At 36.1% G+C, this 16,748-nt stretch overlaps 2 protein-coding genes and 1 pseudogene across 7 annotated transcripts in view; 1 reads left to right on the top strand and 2 right to left on the bottom strand.

Annotated features, from left to right (window-relative positions):
* Window positions 1–165: 165 nt before the first annotated feature.
* On the bottom strand, window positions 166–9,899 carry arl16 (ADP-ribosylation factor-like 16). 4 transcript variants are annotated; one of them, XM_067381370.1, is made up of 7 exons: window positions 9,765–9,899; window positions 9,596–9,676; window positions 8,850–8,964; window positions 7,618–7,760; window positions 4,528–4,644; window positions 3,881–3,996; window positions 168–2,514 (listed from the first exon to the last, which is right to left on the bottom strand). In XM_067381370.1, the coding sequence occupies exons 5-7, from the start codon at window positions 4,573–4,575 to the stop codon at window positions 2,346–2,348; spliced, it is 333 nt and encodes a 110-aa protein (XP_067237471.1). In that variant the 5' UTR covers window positions 4,576–4,644; window positions 7,618–7,760; window positions 8,850–8,964; window positions 9,596–9,676; window positions 9,765–9,899; the 3' UTR covers window positions 168–2,345. The 4 variants fall into 4 exon arrangements, with proteins under 4 accessions (XP_067237469.1, XP_067237470.1, XP_067237471.1 ...); XM_067381371.1 differs by lacking the exon at window positions 7,618–7,760; XM_067381368.1 differs by lacking the exons at window positions 7,618–7,760; window positions 8,850–8,964; window positions 9,596–9,676; window positions 9,765–9,899 and adding exons at window positions 5,030–5,082; window positions 5,197–5,288 and having other exon boundaries at window positions 166–2,514.
* LOC137017292 (M1-specific T cell receptor beta chain-like) lies at window positions 7,346–10,558 on the top strand (annotated as a pseudogene).
* Window positions 10,559–10,839: 281 nt separating this feature from the next.
* Window positions 10,840–16,748, bottom strand: part of LOC137017289 (immunoglobulin lambda-1 light chain-like) — a 101,476-nt gene continuing 95,567 nt past the window's right edge. The window contains exons 1-3 of one of the 3 annotated variants that reach the window (XR_010894581.1): window positions 13,452–13,754; window positions 13,245–13,319; window positions 12,381–12,494 (exon numbers count right to left, since the gene is read on the bottom strand). Coding sequence is in view for 1 of the 3 variants with exons in the window: in XM_067381365.1 (XP_067237466.1) it covers window positions 12,175–12,494; window positions 13,245–13,278 (354 nt within the window). In the remaining 2 variants the exon portion in view is untranslated. Of the gene's footprint in view, window positions 12,495–13,244; window positions 13,320–13,451; window positions 13,755–16,748 lie in introns of those variants that run through there. The other 2 variants (XR_010894582.1, XM_067381365.1) reach the window with 2 other exon arrangements.

Here is a 16,748-nt window from a genome sequence, read left to right as displayed (position 1 = left end):
ACAAATAACTTTTTCTTCATAAAATTAAGGTTGAACCACTGTTCAAAGTTGACTATTTTAACAATGTCTTTAGTACCTTTCTGGACCTTGGTTAAAATGCTGTCTGTGGAGGAGTCAGACAGCTCTTGGATTTCATCAAAAATATCTTAATATGTGTTGCGAAGAGGAACAAAGGTCTTAGGGGTGTGGAACGACATGAGGGTGAGTAATTAATGACACAAATTTTTGGGTGAACTAACCAATTAAGTATTTTACTCCTACTGATTGTAGGCTCAAAGATTCACTAGTTCTCAACATCCAAAAGACATGCCAGTGAAAACCAAGAAATAGCTGATTTGTGAGGAGAGCAATCACATGTTTATTTTTTAAAGTTGAAATGAAACTGAACACCTGAATATTGCAGTAAAACAAGGTCGAAACAACAGTCTCTTAAACAGTCAAGTCTTGGTTAAGCTTGTGTCCAAAAAAAAAAGCATAGGTGAACCACTATCCTTTAAAAAGTTATCTTCAATATAACGTTTATATAAAATAATGTTGAGTGAAATTAAATAGTCAAAAGCTGGTTTCAGCTACAGCCATGTCTTTTTCTAATGTATGAAACCCCTGTGATTCAGAAACTACCTGATAACTCACCTGCATTTGCATAAAGTAGTTTTGTTGACAAGTTTGACTAAGGGCAAAACGCACAAGATAGTACCTTCAATGTCCTGTAGATGGCGATATTGCTTCTTTTGTAGCAGAAATAAACTGCTGCAGAAAAAAAGTTAGGTGCCAATCGAAAGGTAACAAATAATTACATTCCTCATCACAAATGTACTGGGGTAAAGAGTACAAATACTTATTCAAAAATCTAGTCAAGTAGAGAGTAAAGATTGCCAATATCTTTGATAGTCAAAGTACAAAGTAGCCAAAAGTTAACTTAAGTACAGTAACTAATTACATTCACTTAATAAATACATCCTGGGATGCATTTAAACAATATTTCAAGACTCCAAACAATACATTTTCTTTCTTCTGTGGAACACATGGGATTTAAAGGTGCCCTAGATTCAAAAATTGAATTTACCTCGGTATAGTTGAATAACAAGAGTTCAGTACATGGAAATGACATACAGTGAGTCTCAAACTCCATTGTTTCCTCCTCCTTATATAAATCTCATTTGTTTAAACGACCTCTGAAGAACAGGCGAATCTCAACATAACACCGACTGTTACGTAACAGTTGGGGTGTACGCCCTCAATATTTGCATATGCCAGCCCATGTTCCCAACATTATGAAAGGCATTAGACAAGGGCAGCCAGTATTAACGTCTGGAGCTGCACAGCTGAATCATCAGACTAGGTAAGCAAGAACAATAGCGAAAAATGGCAGATGGAGCAATAATAACTGACATGATCCATGATATTATGATATTTTTACTGATATTTGTAAATTGTCTTTCTAAATGTTTCATTAGCATGTTGCTCATGTACTGTTAAATGTGGTTAAAGTTACCATCGTTTCTTACTGTACTCACGGAGACAAGAGCCGTCGCTATTTTCATTTTTAAACACTTGCAGTCTGTATAATTCATAAACACAACTTCATTCTTTATAAATCTCTCCAACAGTGTAGCATTAGCCGTTAGCCACAGAGGTCAGCATCAAATTCACTCAGAATAAAACTTTTAACATCCAAATAAATACTTTACTCACATAATTCGAAGAATGCATACAGCATGCATGCCGAACATCTTGTAAAGATCCATTTGAGGGTTATATTAGCTGTGAACTTTGTAAATGAGCTGTAATCTAGTCGACAGCTCGTGTGGCAGGAAGCACGCGTCTTAAAGGGGCGGCGCCGAGTGTAAATCAGTGCATTGTTAATGGTGCCCCAAAATAGGCAGTTAAAAAAATTAATTAAAAAAAATCTATGGGGTATTTTGAGCTGAAACTTCACAGACACATTCAGGAGAAATATATTTTCATCTTATATTACATCTTGTGAAAGAACGTTCTTGGGCACCTTTAAGAGCTTACAGTGGAGGACAAAATCCAAGCGTTTAATGGTTGTGTTTTGACAGCGCATGATAACAATATGCTTTCATTGTGTGGAAAAGAGCCGCTCAGAGATTCTTCAAACTAAGTATTTCACAGAGCACAGGAAGTCACACGGGTTGATGGTCGTCTAAAGACCACCGGTTCTACATTTCTCCACAGCCGTTTCTCAAATGAATGTGGCGTGGGACTGAGTTGAGCTAACACAGCAGCGCTGAGATGACTGGAAATCACATCTTCACATCACATCAGATGTTAACCGTGACCTGTGATATAACATCAGCCCGCAGTTCCTACATCCACATCTATCATGTATCAGAGCGGTTTGAGAAGAGCCAGGCGAGCACATCCTGAAGACCCTGTCCGGAGCGGCCACTGATCTCTAGTGTTGTGACTGACTGAGGCGCGGTTCTGATGACGTCATCCATCCTAAACAACGACTTCAGCTCCACAAGAGACATGGTGCATGGAAGATCCCTGAGGAAAGAGATGCACTGAATGTAGTGAGGAGTGATCGGCTTAACATGACTTATTATTACTGGATTTACTGAATTATATCAACAAGAGAAACAGTAGATATGTTTCCATCCACCTATTTTTATGTCCATTTTGGTAAATCTCATAAAAAAAAACAAAAAACAGGCATAAATTCTAAAAATGTGCATAAAAAACAAATGCACTCAATTGAGGCGGATACATTTTTTATCCGATGATATGATTTTTTTTATCTGACTATTTTTATCCGAATAAATCTCTCAATGCAGAACAACAAACTCGCGTGACTTTGCCTCAACAGAGTGTGTGATTGGATAGCTGGACTAGCCAGCAGACCAATCACACTGCAGCATCTCAAAAGTTTGTTTGGTCGTTCTGAAATGCCTGAGCCAAAGTCTGTCATCAGAATGATTTGCTTTAAACGGTTAGTTCACCCAAAAATGAAATTTCTGTCATTTATTAGTCACTCTCATGTCGTTCCAAACCTGTAAAACCATAAAAAGATATTTTTTTGATGAAATCAGAGAGGTTTTTTTTTTATCCCACATAGGAAGCAACGAAATTACCACATTCAAGGTCCTGAAAGGTACTAAAGACATTGTAAAAACAGTCGACGTGAATATAGTGGTTTAAACTTAATTTTATGAAGCATCAAGAATACAGAAAAACAAATCAAAAATAACGACTTTATTCAACAAATTCGTCTCTCTCCTGTCATTCTCATATGCTTTATGTTCAGCACTTCCAGGTAAGTATTACTTCCAGAAAGTATTCTTGTCGCTTCACAAAAATACCTTTGAACCACTGTAGTCAAGTCGACTGTTTTAACAATGTCTTTAGTAACTTTCTGAACATTGAATGTGGTAATTTCATTGCCTTCTATGGGGGATAAAAAAAAACAAAAAACTTTTGGATTTCATCAAAAACATCTTAATTTATGTTCTGAAGATAAACAAAGGTCTTACGGGTGTGGAACGACATGAAGGTGGGTAATTAATGACAGAAATTTCTTTTTTGGGTGAACTAAACCTTTAACTCCCTCTCAGAAGCGTCTCACATGATTGAGATCTCAAACACAAGCCTCCAAACACAAGATGACAGAGTTGATTGCGCTCACAAAGACGCAAGTCATTTATGATTTCGGAAAGAGCCTCTGTTTCTTCCCCGATTGCAGCAACATCCATTTTTATTACAGATATTTTGCTCCAATTTCACAGGAAGTGGCATTTTGTTCTCTTGAACACATCAAACGCTGCTTTATTCTCAGATCTTTTCTGCGATATTCCAATTTTGCGCACAAGTTAAATTCACAGCGTTGAATGAAACATAGCGAGTGAGTTCAACTGACCTCTTGTTGAAGAGTACGAGAACAGCAGCAGAGTGAAGCGGCTCCGCAGACAGGACAGACAGCAGCTGTACGCAGGACGAGGAAATCTGGGCAATGTTGGCACAGTCCACCACAAACTACAATGCATAAAGAACAAACGAATATCAGTCATGATGGACAACATGATCATACTGTAAATGTACCTCCAGCACTCTCAGAGCAATGAAGAGAAAACCAGCAAGAACAGAAACAATCTTCACGTCCAGTGGATCCTAATCGAGGGATTCTGGTCCAACAAGAAAACCTGCCACACCTCAATCTTCAACAGGACTGTTTTCAACATGTTTATATACTAGTACATTCATAATAACTCATAACACATATGGATGTATGAGAATTGAGCAGTGACCAAAAATGTTAAGCAAATCAAACCTCCCTTAAACCTCTATTTTGGCTTCTGTATTATTATATATTTATAAAACATTTTTTTTTCTCTTTCAATTTTTCCCTGTCATATTTAACTTTAGGTCTTAATTTTATGAATTCATATTTTACCTTACATTTTGTACAGGATCAAAAGCAGATGGAAAGGTGTAACATTTGACACATTTCAAGAGGACCAAACACAAAATGGAGTGAAGGTTGCTGAATCTTTTGTTGATACTCACTATAACAGATGTGCAATCTAAGTAGTATTTTGGCCAAATGGGCCCCATACAGCCTCCCAACTCTCGTATTGTTATCTTCTTCTTTCGAAATATGAGGTCTGTGAGGTTCGTGCCAACCTAAAAAAAGAAAGAATAAGATATTTCAGACAAAAAAAAATAATTTGTATGACATTTTCAATCTTTATAGTCTTAATACATCAACAATAAATCCTTATTTTTTCATTCTCCATACAGGAACCTCTCTGACCAGTCCACACCTTCTTTCCAAACACATGCACATTAAATAAAAAATATGTTTTAAAATAAAAGCTAGCATTTTGTATTCTTTCTGTAAACTTTTTTTTAAACTTTTAATATACTTTAGGCTACTTTAGCTTTAGACAGCCCAAATCAATATACTGTCACACTTAAACACACAGTTTCTCTTATTCTGTGTTTAAAATGTTCAAAAGCTTCACTTGATCCTCTGAACAGCATCAGTGTGAACAGGAGAGCTTCTCACCGTGGGAAGAGTGACGGGCGCTTCGCCCAAATCCGCCTCCATTTGACACAACTGTTAGTCCAGATAAAGAAGTCATATTCATTAACACTCGATGTGAAATTATAATTAGAAACTATCAGATATTTATGGAGGCAGTGTGTCTTATATAAACAGCTGGTAAAGGATATTCTGTAGTCGTTTCAGTAAAAGCGTTTTTCCTACTCCAGTTGCACCGAGCAATAAACACATCTCCTCGATCACTTAGCCTGCTAACAGTTACTGTATCGAAATGTTTTAATTATTCATGTTTTATAACGACTGACTTGATACAAGCATTACATGGGAGAGATTTCCTGTGTCGCCACGGCAACGGTGCTATTTACAGAATAAAAGTCTCCATGTCCTGAATGATTATTTTTGAGGGTTTTTCGCCCCCTCTAGTGAGCTGTAATATGTCGAAAACCCAGTATCCCCTGTGAAAGGAGTGTTTTGTTGTGTTAAATATAATTCTAGTATACTTCATATCATAAAAGTAAGCCTATATTTAAAAAAAAAAAACATAATGCAGATAATATAATATTAACGGAAAAGGCCTCTTATAAAGTACTCTGACTGTTTCAGTTAAATACTTTTAAAAACTACTACACTGTAATAATGTCAAATTATTGTTTACTTTAAACTAGGCTACTTTAAAGTACGGTGGATCGTTATGTTAAAAAGAAAAATAGTAAATTGATTTTAATGTGTTGACTTGCATATGTAATTTAACTACGTGTGTGTTATTAGCAGCCTAAATATGTTTTAAATGTATTAAATTGCAACTTAGATAATTACAAATGTGTATGTTTAAATACATGACATTCACGATTCATAGAAATTATATTAAAAGTATATTTTAGTCTGCTATAATGCTTGTTGTCAGTATATTCAGCAGGACACTTTAACCATATTTCAGAGAGAACAGAAGTACATAAATACATACATAGGCTACTACTGTCTGTCAAAAACACTCTTAAAGGGACAGTTCACACAAAAATGAAACTTCTGTCATCATTTACTCACACTCAAGTTTCAAACCTGTATGTGTTTCTTTCACCTGCTGAACACAAAATAAGATATTTTAAAAACAGTTGTTTTCCCCCATAATAGATATTGTGAGATTTGTGACATGTCACACAGGCAAATACAGATGTCCTCGGGGGGTCCTCCACTATGGCAAGATATTTTAGCATTTATTGCTCATATCTAGTTTAAATTAAGTTTAAATTTATTTTTGACTAGTCAAAATTACAATTCCAGTTATCTATATTTTGAATTGTCGTAATGGGAATAAAGATTTCTACAATGTGATTATAGTCACATTCTTCCATTGACTTCCATTGAAAAGTATATTTTCTAATGTCTACAAATGAGTTTTGACCATTAGAAATTGTGATTAAAGATATCTATAATTGATTTTGTACTAGGCATAATTCTACTTAGAGATATCTCAAATTACAATTTAACTAGTGATAATTAATTTAGAGATTTCTCTGACTGAATTACCACTAGTAAAAATTATAATTTGAGATACAGTAGCCTATCGCTAAATGGTGTTTGACTCATAATCAAATTTAAGATGTCTTTAATTCATTACTTTTAAAGATATTCAAAATACATTTTATATATCTGAAATTAATTTACGACTAGTCAAATTACAATATCTTGAATTGGATTTTTGACTAGGCAATAATTTCAGTTTCATTTAAAGATATCTGTAATTTAATTATGGATTTCTCAATTTGATTTTTAACTATAGGAAGACCTTTCTTTGGAGATATCTGCATTTAGCTTTGTGACTGGAAGAATTTCAGTGTAGATATCTGGAATTTACATTCTGAAAATTACGATATCTAAAACATGCAACATGAGTAAATCTGAGCTTCATTTACGTGTGTTTTATTCTGTCTTTAGATCGAAGCTCCTTCTCCACAATGACTCTCATTTCATATGTGTGTAAATTGTGTGTTTTCTCTGTTTTCACTCTGGATGGAGAGAAACAGGCCGAGTCTTACTGACCTGCAGGTTCTCAGGAGACAAACTGCAATCATGAATAATTTTTTCATGATGAACAAATATATTCTATACATTTTCAGTGTACGGTACAGCAAGGTTTTGCACTAGATATTACATCACATTTATCAGATGTGGGCGGGTCTATTGTAGGAGGTGGGCGGGTCTTTCAGTGGCTCCTCCCTCTCAGAGCTCTTGACTGTCTTAAAGTTTCTCTCTCTGATCATCTCAGCATTATTCTACAGCACTGCTCATCTTTACACGTCACACGGACCAAATCACAAGATGATCACAATATCCTGTGCTTTCTTTACTCTTCTGACCTGTAAGTTTTCATCAGATCTGATGTCAGATTTCAAGTGTTTTGACACACAATCTCATATAAAGCTTGTTTTTATTCTGCAGGTGTCAGTGGAGTGACTGTAGTGACTCAGAGTCCATTAATCACAGTCAATAAAGGACAAACGGCTACACTGGACTGTAACTGATTATTCTGCTAGATGGTACAAACAGACTCCAGGAGGAGTTCCTCAATATGTGTTAAAATTTCACCATACCTCGAGCTCTCCAACATACGGATCTGGTTTCTCTGCTCCTAAATTCACATCAACACATTCATCTCAATCAGATTATCGTCTGATCATCAATAATGTGGATGTTGGTGATTCTGCAGTGTATTACTGTCACACATGGGACAGCTCTGCTAAAGAAAACGTATCACAGTGATTCACAGCATGACAAAAACCTCCTCACTGCTCACATTCACTTCTGCTTCTAGACAACATGATAAGAGCAATACTTCACTTCAGATTCACTTTTACAATGTAATTTTACTATTCTGTCCTGTACTTAATTCTTTAAAGAAACATGTTTATATATATATTTATATGAAATAGGTAGGTTTAGGAGTAAAGTTGGTGTAGGAAATATGGTTTGTACAGTATAAAAACCATTACGCCTGGAATGTCCCCACAATTCACACAAATAAACGTGTTTGTGTGTGGGACCATCGACTCCTCTGACTGGATCAATAATGTGGATTTCTCATGTCAAGTGTCTGTGGGTTCAAAATTCACTAAGAAAAGCATCTCAAATTCACAGTGTTACTGAAACATTGTCTAAATGAAAATAGCAGATGTTTTTTCTTTATTTCTTCTCATATCATCTGATTTGTGTGATATCTGACAGTTAATATGACTATATACTTTGGTTTTGGTTCCGCAATTAAAAATCTTTGGCACTGCATTTGTTTGCATTTTCTTTCACAGACACGCATGACTCTCTCTCAGGATACACCTGCACAATGTGCCTCATAATTTTAGCTTTATGTAAATCATGATGTTCCTCTGAACTCTTTCAGAACTGAAACACACAAACTTAGTCTGTTAAGAAGTCACCAGCTGCACAGATCACAGAGAAATATCACACAAAACTACATTGTAATTAACATGATTTTGTGAAGTCTAATCAATGCAGTTATTTTGCATCTCATTTAACTTTAAAAATATCTTTCTCTATTTGACAATCAGGGAGCATAAATTTAAATCCTATTCAAATCGCATTTCTGGAAATCCGTTTCAGTCTGACCGCTCTGATTGGATTTCATGTGGTTTATGTGACTTTCTCACAACACGTAAAACATAAACGTCAGATGTTGTTCTAGGAAACATGATGAAAGTCGCAGCAGAAACAGGGTTGTGTTGTTACAAAGTGGCGGACTGCAGAATAACAATATAATGAAGACATGTTTTGAAACGAAGACAACAGTACAGAATAAAGCCGCTCATACCAGCCTGCTGTGTTTCAGTCACTGCCTCATCATAATGCAGAAGACAACATCTGTATTGCAAACCCCTCCATGCTGCAGTTGTTGGTGTTTTTAGCATGTCCTGCATCTGAATGTCCTTGACAAAAAAAAAAAAAAATATCTTGCAACAGTCAAGTGCTGTATTTGAGTAGTTTGTTGGATTTTTATTATCAACATCAAGATTTGATGTTAAAATGTACATGAATATATATGGTACAGTGTATATTTTAGCTGGTGACACTATTTTTTTCTATCATTTTTAATCATCTTTGTAGTGAAAGTCTTTTCAGTTTATTTCAGGACTGTTTACTGGAAGTTCTTGATAAAACTGTGAATTCACACATTTAACTGTAAATTAAGGTAAACTAAAAATAATGAATTTATAAATCTATAATGAAGTGTAGACTATATGTAATACAGTCAAAAGATTTTGGTAACACTTCATTATAGGGCACATGTATTCACTATTAACTATGAATTTTCCGTCAATAAACTCCCAATTTACTGCTTATTAATAGTTAGTAAGTTAGTTGTTAAGTTTAGTTATTGGGTAGGATTGAGAATGTAATAAAGTCACGTAGAATAAGGGATTAATATGTGCTTTATAACCTCTAATAAATAGCCAATATTCTAGTAATATGCATGCTAACAATTAACTAGTTAAAAGACCCTAAAATAAAGTGTTATCAAGATTTTACCATTGAGAATACAGTGTAAAGATGACTTACCCGTCACAATGAGTTTTGTTCCTTGTCCGAATACCACAGTGAAACATTTCATATGTTCAGCCGTACAAAAACCTCCTCAGTCTGTGAAGAGACACAAACAGAAGTGAAACACTCACTCAAGCTCTTGAACACGAATAATGGTGTTATGTAATAATTTATTAAATAATACCAGAAAATATTAATTGTTGACATGGTGATGTGTGAAATTGTAGAAATGAAAGCTTTAAATGTAGTCATAGTTCAGTATTTCAGAAGTGTGTCTGAGATGCAGATGTGTTTTCATCATGTTAATGGTGGTTTGTGTCGTGCAGATGCTGATGTTGCTCCTCCTGTGCTGAACATCCTCCGTCCATCCAGAGAAGAGCTGATCAGCTCCAGTAAAGTCACTCTGGTGTGTCTGATCGATCACATGTCTGCGGCTTTTGCTGATGTGCGCTGGCTTGTGAACGGGAACTCAGTCACTGAAGGCGTCTTCACCGGCTCTGCTGAACAGCAGCCTGATAAGAAGTTCAGGATGAGCAGTTATTTAATCATTGAGAGCTCAGAGTGGGACAAAGACAAAGATCTGACATGTGAAGCTTCTGTCGCCTCAAAAACCACCAGAACAAACATCAAGAAATCTGACTGCAGCGACTGAACTCAGACAATCTGATGTGTTGTTTGACTGATTATGATAGAGAGTAATAATATCTTCTGACGTAGTGTGATAGAAATCATGAATATAGAAACTATCAAAAATAGTTCAAGAATGGCTTTAACTGTGTCGTTTTCTGCAGACGATATTCTGGCTTTAATGCAAATGTAAGAAGATTTACAACCTGTTCAATAAACTGCATGTTAAACAAACAGTTTTATTGTTGATTTCTTGTTTTCTTATTCATTACTAAGTCAATTTTCACTTCTACAAGCAATGAAAGACTGAACATTGAAAGTGTATCAAAGACTCAAATAAACCGTCTTCAGTTTGAAAATACATGAAACCTCTGCTGCCATCTTCAGTGTAAAGAGCAAATTGAAGGACTCATGAAATATATCGTCGCTGTCCGATGAAAACCATGTAAGTTATGTCCATTTTGCCGATTTTGAGATTTTTCGACGGATTGAATGTCCAGGTTCATTTCCGTATACAGTATGCTTCACATATCTAAATGGCCAATGAAAAGTTGTGAAATCATGTCATCTGATTTTCGCGTATATCCATTTGGTGTCAAAGCTGTCAATCACGCCGCGTATCTCCCGCCCTGTGGAAGCCTCTCGCCGGTCTCGTGAAGTTTCATCGAAGCTCAGCACTGGATAGCCGAATAACACTGTGAGGTAAAGTATCAGCAAACGTTTGTTTTTGACAACTGTTCTCAAGTTTATTATATATTCACAACTATTATTTATCGGTAAATGGTCTAGACGAAGTAATTGTCACCGAATATTTTTATTTATTTTTATATTTGTGAACCTGGCTGACGAAAGTACGACATTGAAGCTCTCCACAGTTTAGTTCTAATCTAGTTCTTCACAGATTAGTTTGCTTGCTAGTATGTAAATAAACTCGGTCTCATTGATAAGATTCAAACTTTTTTTTTTTCTTAGTCAAACTGATCAAATTATAGCCTGTAGCCTAATGCTACTGTCATGATTGTCAGTGTATTGATTCATTGTCCCTTCATAGTTTGCAAGAGACATTTAATAAATTTATAATTAATATTAAATAAACTAAGCGTATAATAAACTAAGACGTAGGCTATTTAATAAACTGAGCGTATTCATCTGTCAATATGAAACGCGACTTGGCCATTCTAATTAATGATCGGAAGAACGCGTATCGACCACCGTTACTGTAAAATATGCACGTATGTCCATCTAAACTCAATTTTGGTCAAATGTGGATTATATCATTACACTGGCAAGAATATGGTTACATGTAAAGATGCCGTACCAAGTATGACAACGCTACATTCAACTGCTTTTGAAATACGGTGTTTTTTTCACTTCCTGAAAAGTAACCGTTTTGGACATACGTGAGTTTCATCGGGCAGCGACGATATATATATTTAATTAAATTATTATTTTTTAAAATTTATTCAGTTATTAGAAATGACTTATCCAAGCACATTTTTTAAAAAAATATTATTTGTTCCCTGATTTTCAATTAAAGATAAATCAAGATATATTTTTATAGTAAAAGTTATAAATGCGTAATAAATGTGATTGAAAATAACAGCATTGATTATAAATCACAAAATCATAGTCTTGTGTATGAAACATATTTCTCTGTGATCTGTGCAGCTGGTGACTTCTTAAAAGATGAAGTTTGTGTGTTTCAGTTCTGAAAGAGTTCAGAGGAACATCATGATTTACATAAAGCTAAAATTATGAGGCACGTTGTGCAGGTGTATCCTGAGAGAGAGTCATGCGTGTCTGTGAAAGAAAATGCAAACAAATGCAGTGCCAAAGATTTTTAATTTCAGAACCAAAACCAAAGAGTAAAGTATATAGTCATATTAACTGTCAGATATCACACAAATCAGATGATATGAGAAGAAATAAAGAAAACAAACATCTGTTGTTTTCATTCAGACAATATTTCAGTAACACTGTGAATTTGAGATGCTTTTCTTAGTGAATTTTGAACCCACGGACACTTGACATGAGAAATCCACATTATTGATCCAGTCAGAGGAGTTGATGGTCAGATAGCTGCTCATTTTGAAGGTTTTGTCTTGTTGTTTCTCAGTAGCACTGCTCCAAACTCCATCTGTAACAGAGCGTCCATCGATTGTCCAGCTGACATGAACCAGAGCTACAGAAATATCCTCAGCCAGACACACAAGTGTAGCTTTACTCTCCTTCAGAGCCTCAGTGGACGGAGACAAGAGTGTCACAACAGGAGGAGCCAGAGGAAAGTCTGGAGGAGACAGGCAGAAATATAATATAATATAATATAATATAATATAATATAATATAATATAATATAATATAATATAATAAACTTGCATAAATGGGTCAGTTAAAATATATAACAAGATGTCAGTTTACTAGATAGACATTCAGGGAATGAATGAATGGAAACAGAACATTATGTTGAATAAATATTGTGGGTGTTTCATAATTCTCCATATACCTGTAATGATTTTTAAAATCTGAACTCAAGCTGATGAGTTAATCATCATAAAGTATGTGTGTAAAGGTTTTATAACCTTATAAACACATATTTTAGGATGATTAACTCATCAACTTAAGTTCAGAATTTAAAAATCATTACAGGTAGCCTATGGAGAATTATGAAATAATCAAATATTATTTATTTAACAGGAAATAAAAGGCCTGTTGTGTGAACTGTGACTGTGTCTTAAGAACTACTAATAGTCTGACCAGCAATTAATTGGGGCTGATCAGTTCTACTTTCATCATTCAATACAGACCAATAAAACTGACATAAAAAAGTAATGACCAGTCTTGAAGAAAAAAAAAAAAAAATAGATGACTGACTTGTCTAGTCTAAGCAGCTTACACAACTGGTCACAAATTTCAAGAACAAACTTTTTTTTAAGTTAATCTATATATTCAAATGTCTTTTTAATCTTATAATTTGATGTTTAAAAACAAATGTGAGTGAACAGTACTGAGCAGTATTGAAAGAGTGAAGTTTACTCACCGATCACATTCAGTTTTGTTCCTTGTCCGAATACCACTGTGATTCATGTCACATCTTCACTCGTACAAAAACCTCCTGAGTTTCAGAGACACAGAACTGAAACATTCACTCCAGCACAGATTATAACACACAACTCTCTTCATTAAACCTCTTTCACTCATTAAGTGTCAAAAAATGACAAAAAGTGAAAAACTGATCATCACATACTGTAAGTCTGTTAGTGAAGAAAACATGCTGCTCACTTCAAAGAAGTTTGTTCTTTACATCTGAGAGTCGAGAAACCTGCTGTATAGATTCAGAAGACCTGGAATAGTTCATATTTACTGTCCTGTTATATGTTTGTTTGGTTTTTGTTTGTTTGCTTATAAAATATTTCTTTACAGAATTACTTAAAGGACAGAATAAAGAATATTGTCAACATCTGTAATGAGTTTGTAATTGAGAAGTGAAGTAGTGCTCTTATCATCTGTAGAAGTGAAGCAGAAGTAAATGTGAGCAGTGAGGAGGTTTTTGTCATGCTGTGAATCCCTGTGATACGTGTTCTTGAGCAGAGCCGTCCCATGTGTTACAGTAATACACTGCAGAATCACCAACATCCACATTATTGATGATCAGACTATAATCTGATTGAGATGAATATGTTGATGTGAATTTAGGAGCAGAGAAACCAGATCCATATTTAACTGAGCTATAGCTATGGTGAAATCTCAACAAATATTGAGGAACTCCTCCTGGAGTCTGTTTGTACCATACAGCATCATAACCAGTTACTGTCCCCAGATTACAGTCCAGTGTAGCCGTTTGTCCTTTATTGACTGTGATTAATGGACTCTGAGTCACTACAGTCACTCCACTGACACCTGCAGAATAAAAACAAGCTTTATATGAGATTGTGTGTCAAAACACTTGAAATCTGACATCAGATCTGATGAAAACTTACAGGTCTGAAGAGTAAAGAAAGCACAGACTATTGTGATCATCTTGTGATTTGGTCCGTATGACGTGTAAAGATGAGCAGTGCTGTAGAATAATGCTGAGATGATCAGAGAGAGAAACTTTAAGACAGTCAAGAGCTCTGAGTGGGAGGAGCCACTGAAAGACCCGCCCACCTCCTGCAATAGACCCGCCCACATCTGACAAACTACACGTGTGCTTCTCACTTCAGTGTTACAGTTTTTCTCAACAGATTTGACACATTTCTCCAAACTCAGATCACTGCTCTCAAAACTGAACTGCTAAATCACTAAACTCTGTTCTCAATATATCCTAAACCAATTTGTTGAATAAATCACTCTTTCTGAAAAACCTTAAACAAGTTCAGGCAGTTAGACACTATTTGCAAATCTCATGCAGTCTTTTTGCAAAACTCTAACAACAATCTCACTCACTAAAACACATTTTGCACAGGCAGACAGAAGTTAAACAGAACTACAACACAGTTGTCATCGTTTACATACGACTCAAACCAACTGTAGGAAATAAGCCAGTTCAGAGAGCTCAGGTGACACAGGAGCACTGAATGATGAAACCAACAATAGATGGAAACAGTCTGAGAGCGAGAGGAGGAAGAGTTTGTGTAAGAGCTGGTGGTCGAGGAGGAAGAGGACGAGAAAGAGCAAGGTGTGGAGAGTGTTGTCAAGGCTGGATCCGGCACACTAGAGGGATTTTCCCTTTGCCGGCAAGAGACAACGTTCCTGTGATGTGGACGAAGTCCTGAGGCTGAACTCAACATGAAGACGTGATGCTGAGGCAGAATGAATCTCTCACTGACTTTGATTTTGCAGTTGCACAACTTTATTGAGTGTAACATGCTTTTCATTTATAGTTTTTTATAACATTTTTGGCTTTTGAAGTTGGACTACTGTATTTTTACAGTTTTTCTCAATTGCTAACATACTATAACTGCTTCATTTGTCCCATTTTTTTTTTACGATTGCTTACACACTAAAATTAAAAGTAGTACACTGTTAGCAAAACCTTACACTCAATAAGCAAAACATCAGCCCATATTTGCACAACTATAAGCACATTGTCAACTTCACACTTGTTGCAAAACTCTACACACAATGATTTGCAAAACACTAAACACACTTAACATACACTACACACAAAAATCTATCATGAAGTCACTTCCTTGCAATACCAAAGCACTGACTGTCAAATTACCGCACCGTCCAACCAATTGGTTCAACACAGTCATCAGGTGTGCAAACACTTGTTTGCTTAATTGTAGACACAACAATCAGGTGTATAAGCACTATAAAAAGCAGCAGGTGAGTTCATCGGCCTTAAGCACAATGGAAAGAGTCAGAGAAAGAGTAAGACGAGGAGGAGAACGAGGAGAACGAGAATGAGGAGGAGGACAAGGAGGAGGAGGAAGGGGAGGAAGAGGAATCAACAGAGGAGGAATCAACAGAGGAAGAGGAAGAGAAGGAGGCCATGCTGGAGGTAGAGGTAGAGGAAGAGGAAGACAAGAAGGTGCTCAAAGAGGACCGAATCTGACAAATGAGATCCGCGCAACACTGGTTGACCACGTTGTCAACCACGGCCTGACGCTGAGGGAGGCTGGACTGCGAGTACAGCCAAATCTAAGCCGATACACAGTGGCAAGTGTGATAAGAACATTTCGACTGGAAAATAGGTATTGTAAAAATATCATCATATCAAAAAACATCTGCACGGTTTCAGTAACTGCTTACAGTACTGTATTCTATGCACTATCAGCACTTCTGTTACCTTTTCCTGTGAAATTACTATACTATTGTATACTGGAGGTTTTTTCTACATAGGATTGAGGGTCGGGAACGACAAGGGGGAAGGCCTCCTATGTTCACAGAACAGCAAGAGAGGGAGATAGTAAACATGGTTTTGGCCAACAATGCTATAACACTCAATCAGCTCCAAGCTAACATTGTCAATAACCACGCCACTTTCAACGATATCCATCAGGTCTCAACATCAACACTGGCATGCATCCTAAAAAAAAAAACATATTCAAATGAAGCAAATTTATCGAGTGCCTTTCGAGCGCAATTCTGAAAGGGTGAAACGACTGCGGCATGATTATGCAGAGGTAGGTCCTTCAGGGTATCTTGGTGAGGTGTCCAAGTCACATCATCTTGCTACTGGGGTACCTCAGGGCTCCGTGCTTGGACCACTTCTCTTCTCCATCTACATGTCATCACTAGGATCTGTCATTCAGGATCATGGTTTCTCCTATCACTGTTATGCTGATGACACACAACTCTACCTCTCATTCCAACCAGATGATCCGATGAAAAAATTTCAGTCAACAGTCTGATGCAAAGCATGCGGGGAATTAGTAATCTGCTGCAACTCAACTCAATCATATTAAGTTCACCTTGCTACAATGACATTTTGAGTTCACACAACTTTTTTTCTGTTAAGTACAATGAACAGGTGCTAGTTTACTTGAAATATGTCAGTGCTGTGAACTCAAAAGTAAAATAAAGTTTTAAATGCTCATAACAGTTAATTTAACTG

The sequence above is a fragment of the Chanodichthys erythropterus genome, chromosome 3 (genome assembly GCF_024489055.1).
Source record: "Chanodichthys erythropterus isolate Z2021 chromosome 3, ASM2448905v1, whole genome shotgun sequence".
NCBI classification, from domain to species: Eukaryota; Metazoa; Chordata; class Actinopteri; order Cypriniformes; family Xenocyprididae; genus Chanodichthys; species Chanodichthys erythropterus.
The sequence above is the reverse complement of the archived record's forward strand: the minus strand, read 5'-3'. Positions and strand labels throughout refer to the sequence as shown.

Bases quoted from the DNA above. Each gene is read 5' to 3' on its own strand.
- arl16 (XM_067381368.1), bottom strand. From the start codon at position 5,257: ATGTGTTTATTGCTCGGTGCAACTGGAGTAGGAAAAACGCTTTTACTG. The intron at 4,645-5,029 runs GTGAGAAGCTCT...TTCTTTTTTTAG, and splicing joins CGCCCGTCACTCTTCCCACG to GTTGGCACGAACCTCACAGA. The intron at 3,997-4,527 runs GTGAGTATCAAC...TATGCATTGTAG, and splicing joins TAGATTGCACATCTGTTATA to TTTGTGGTGGACTGTGCCAA.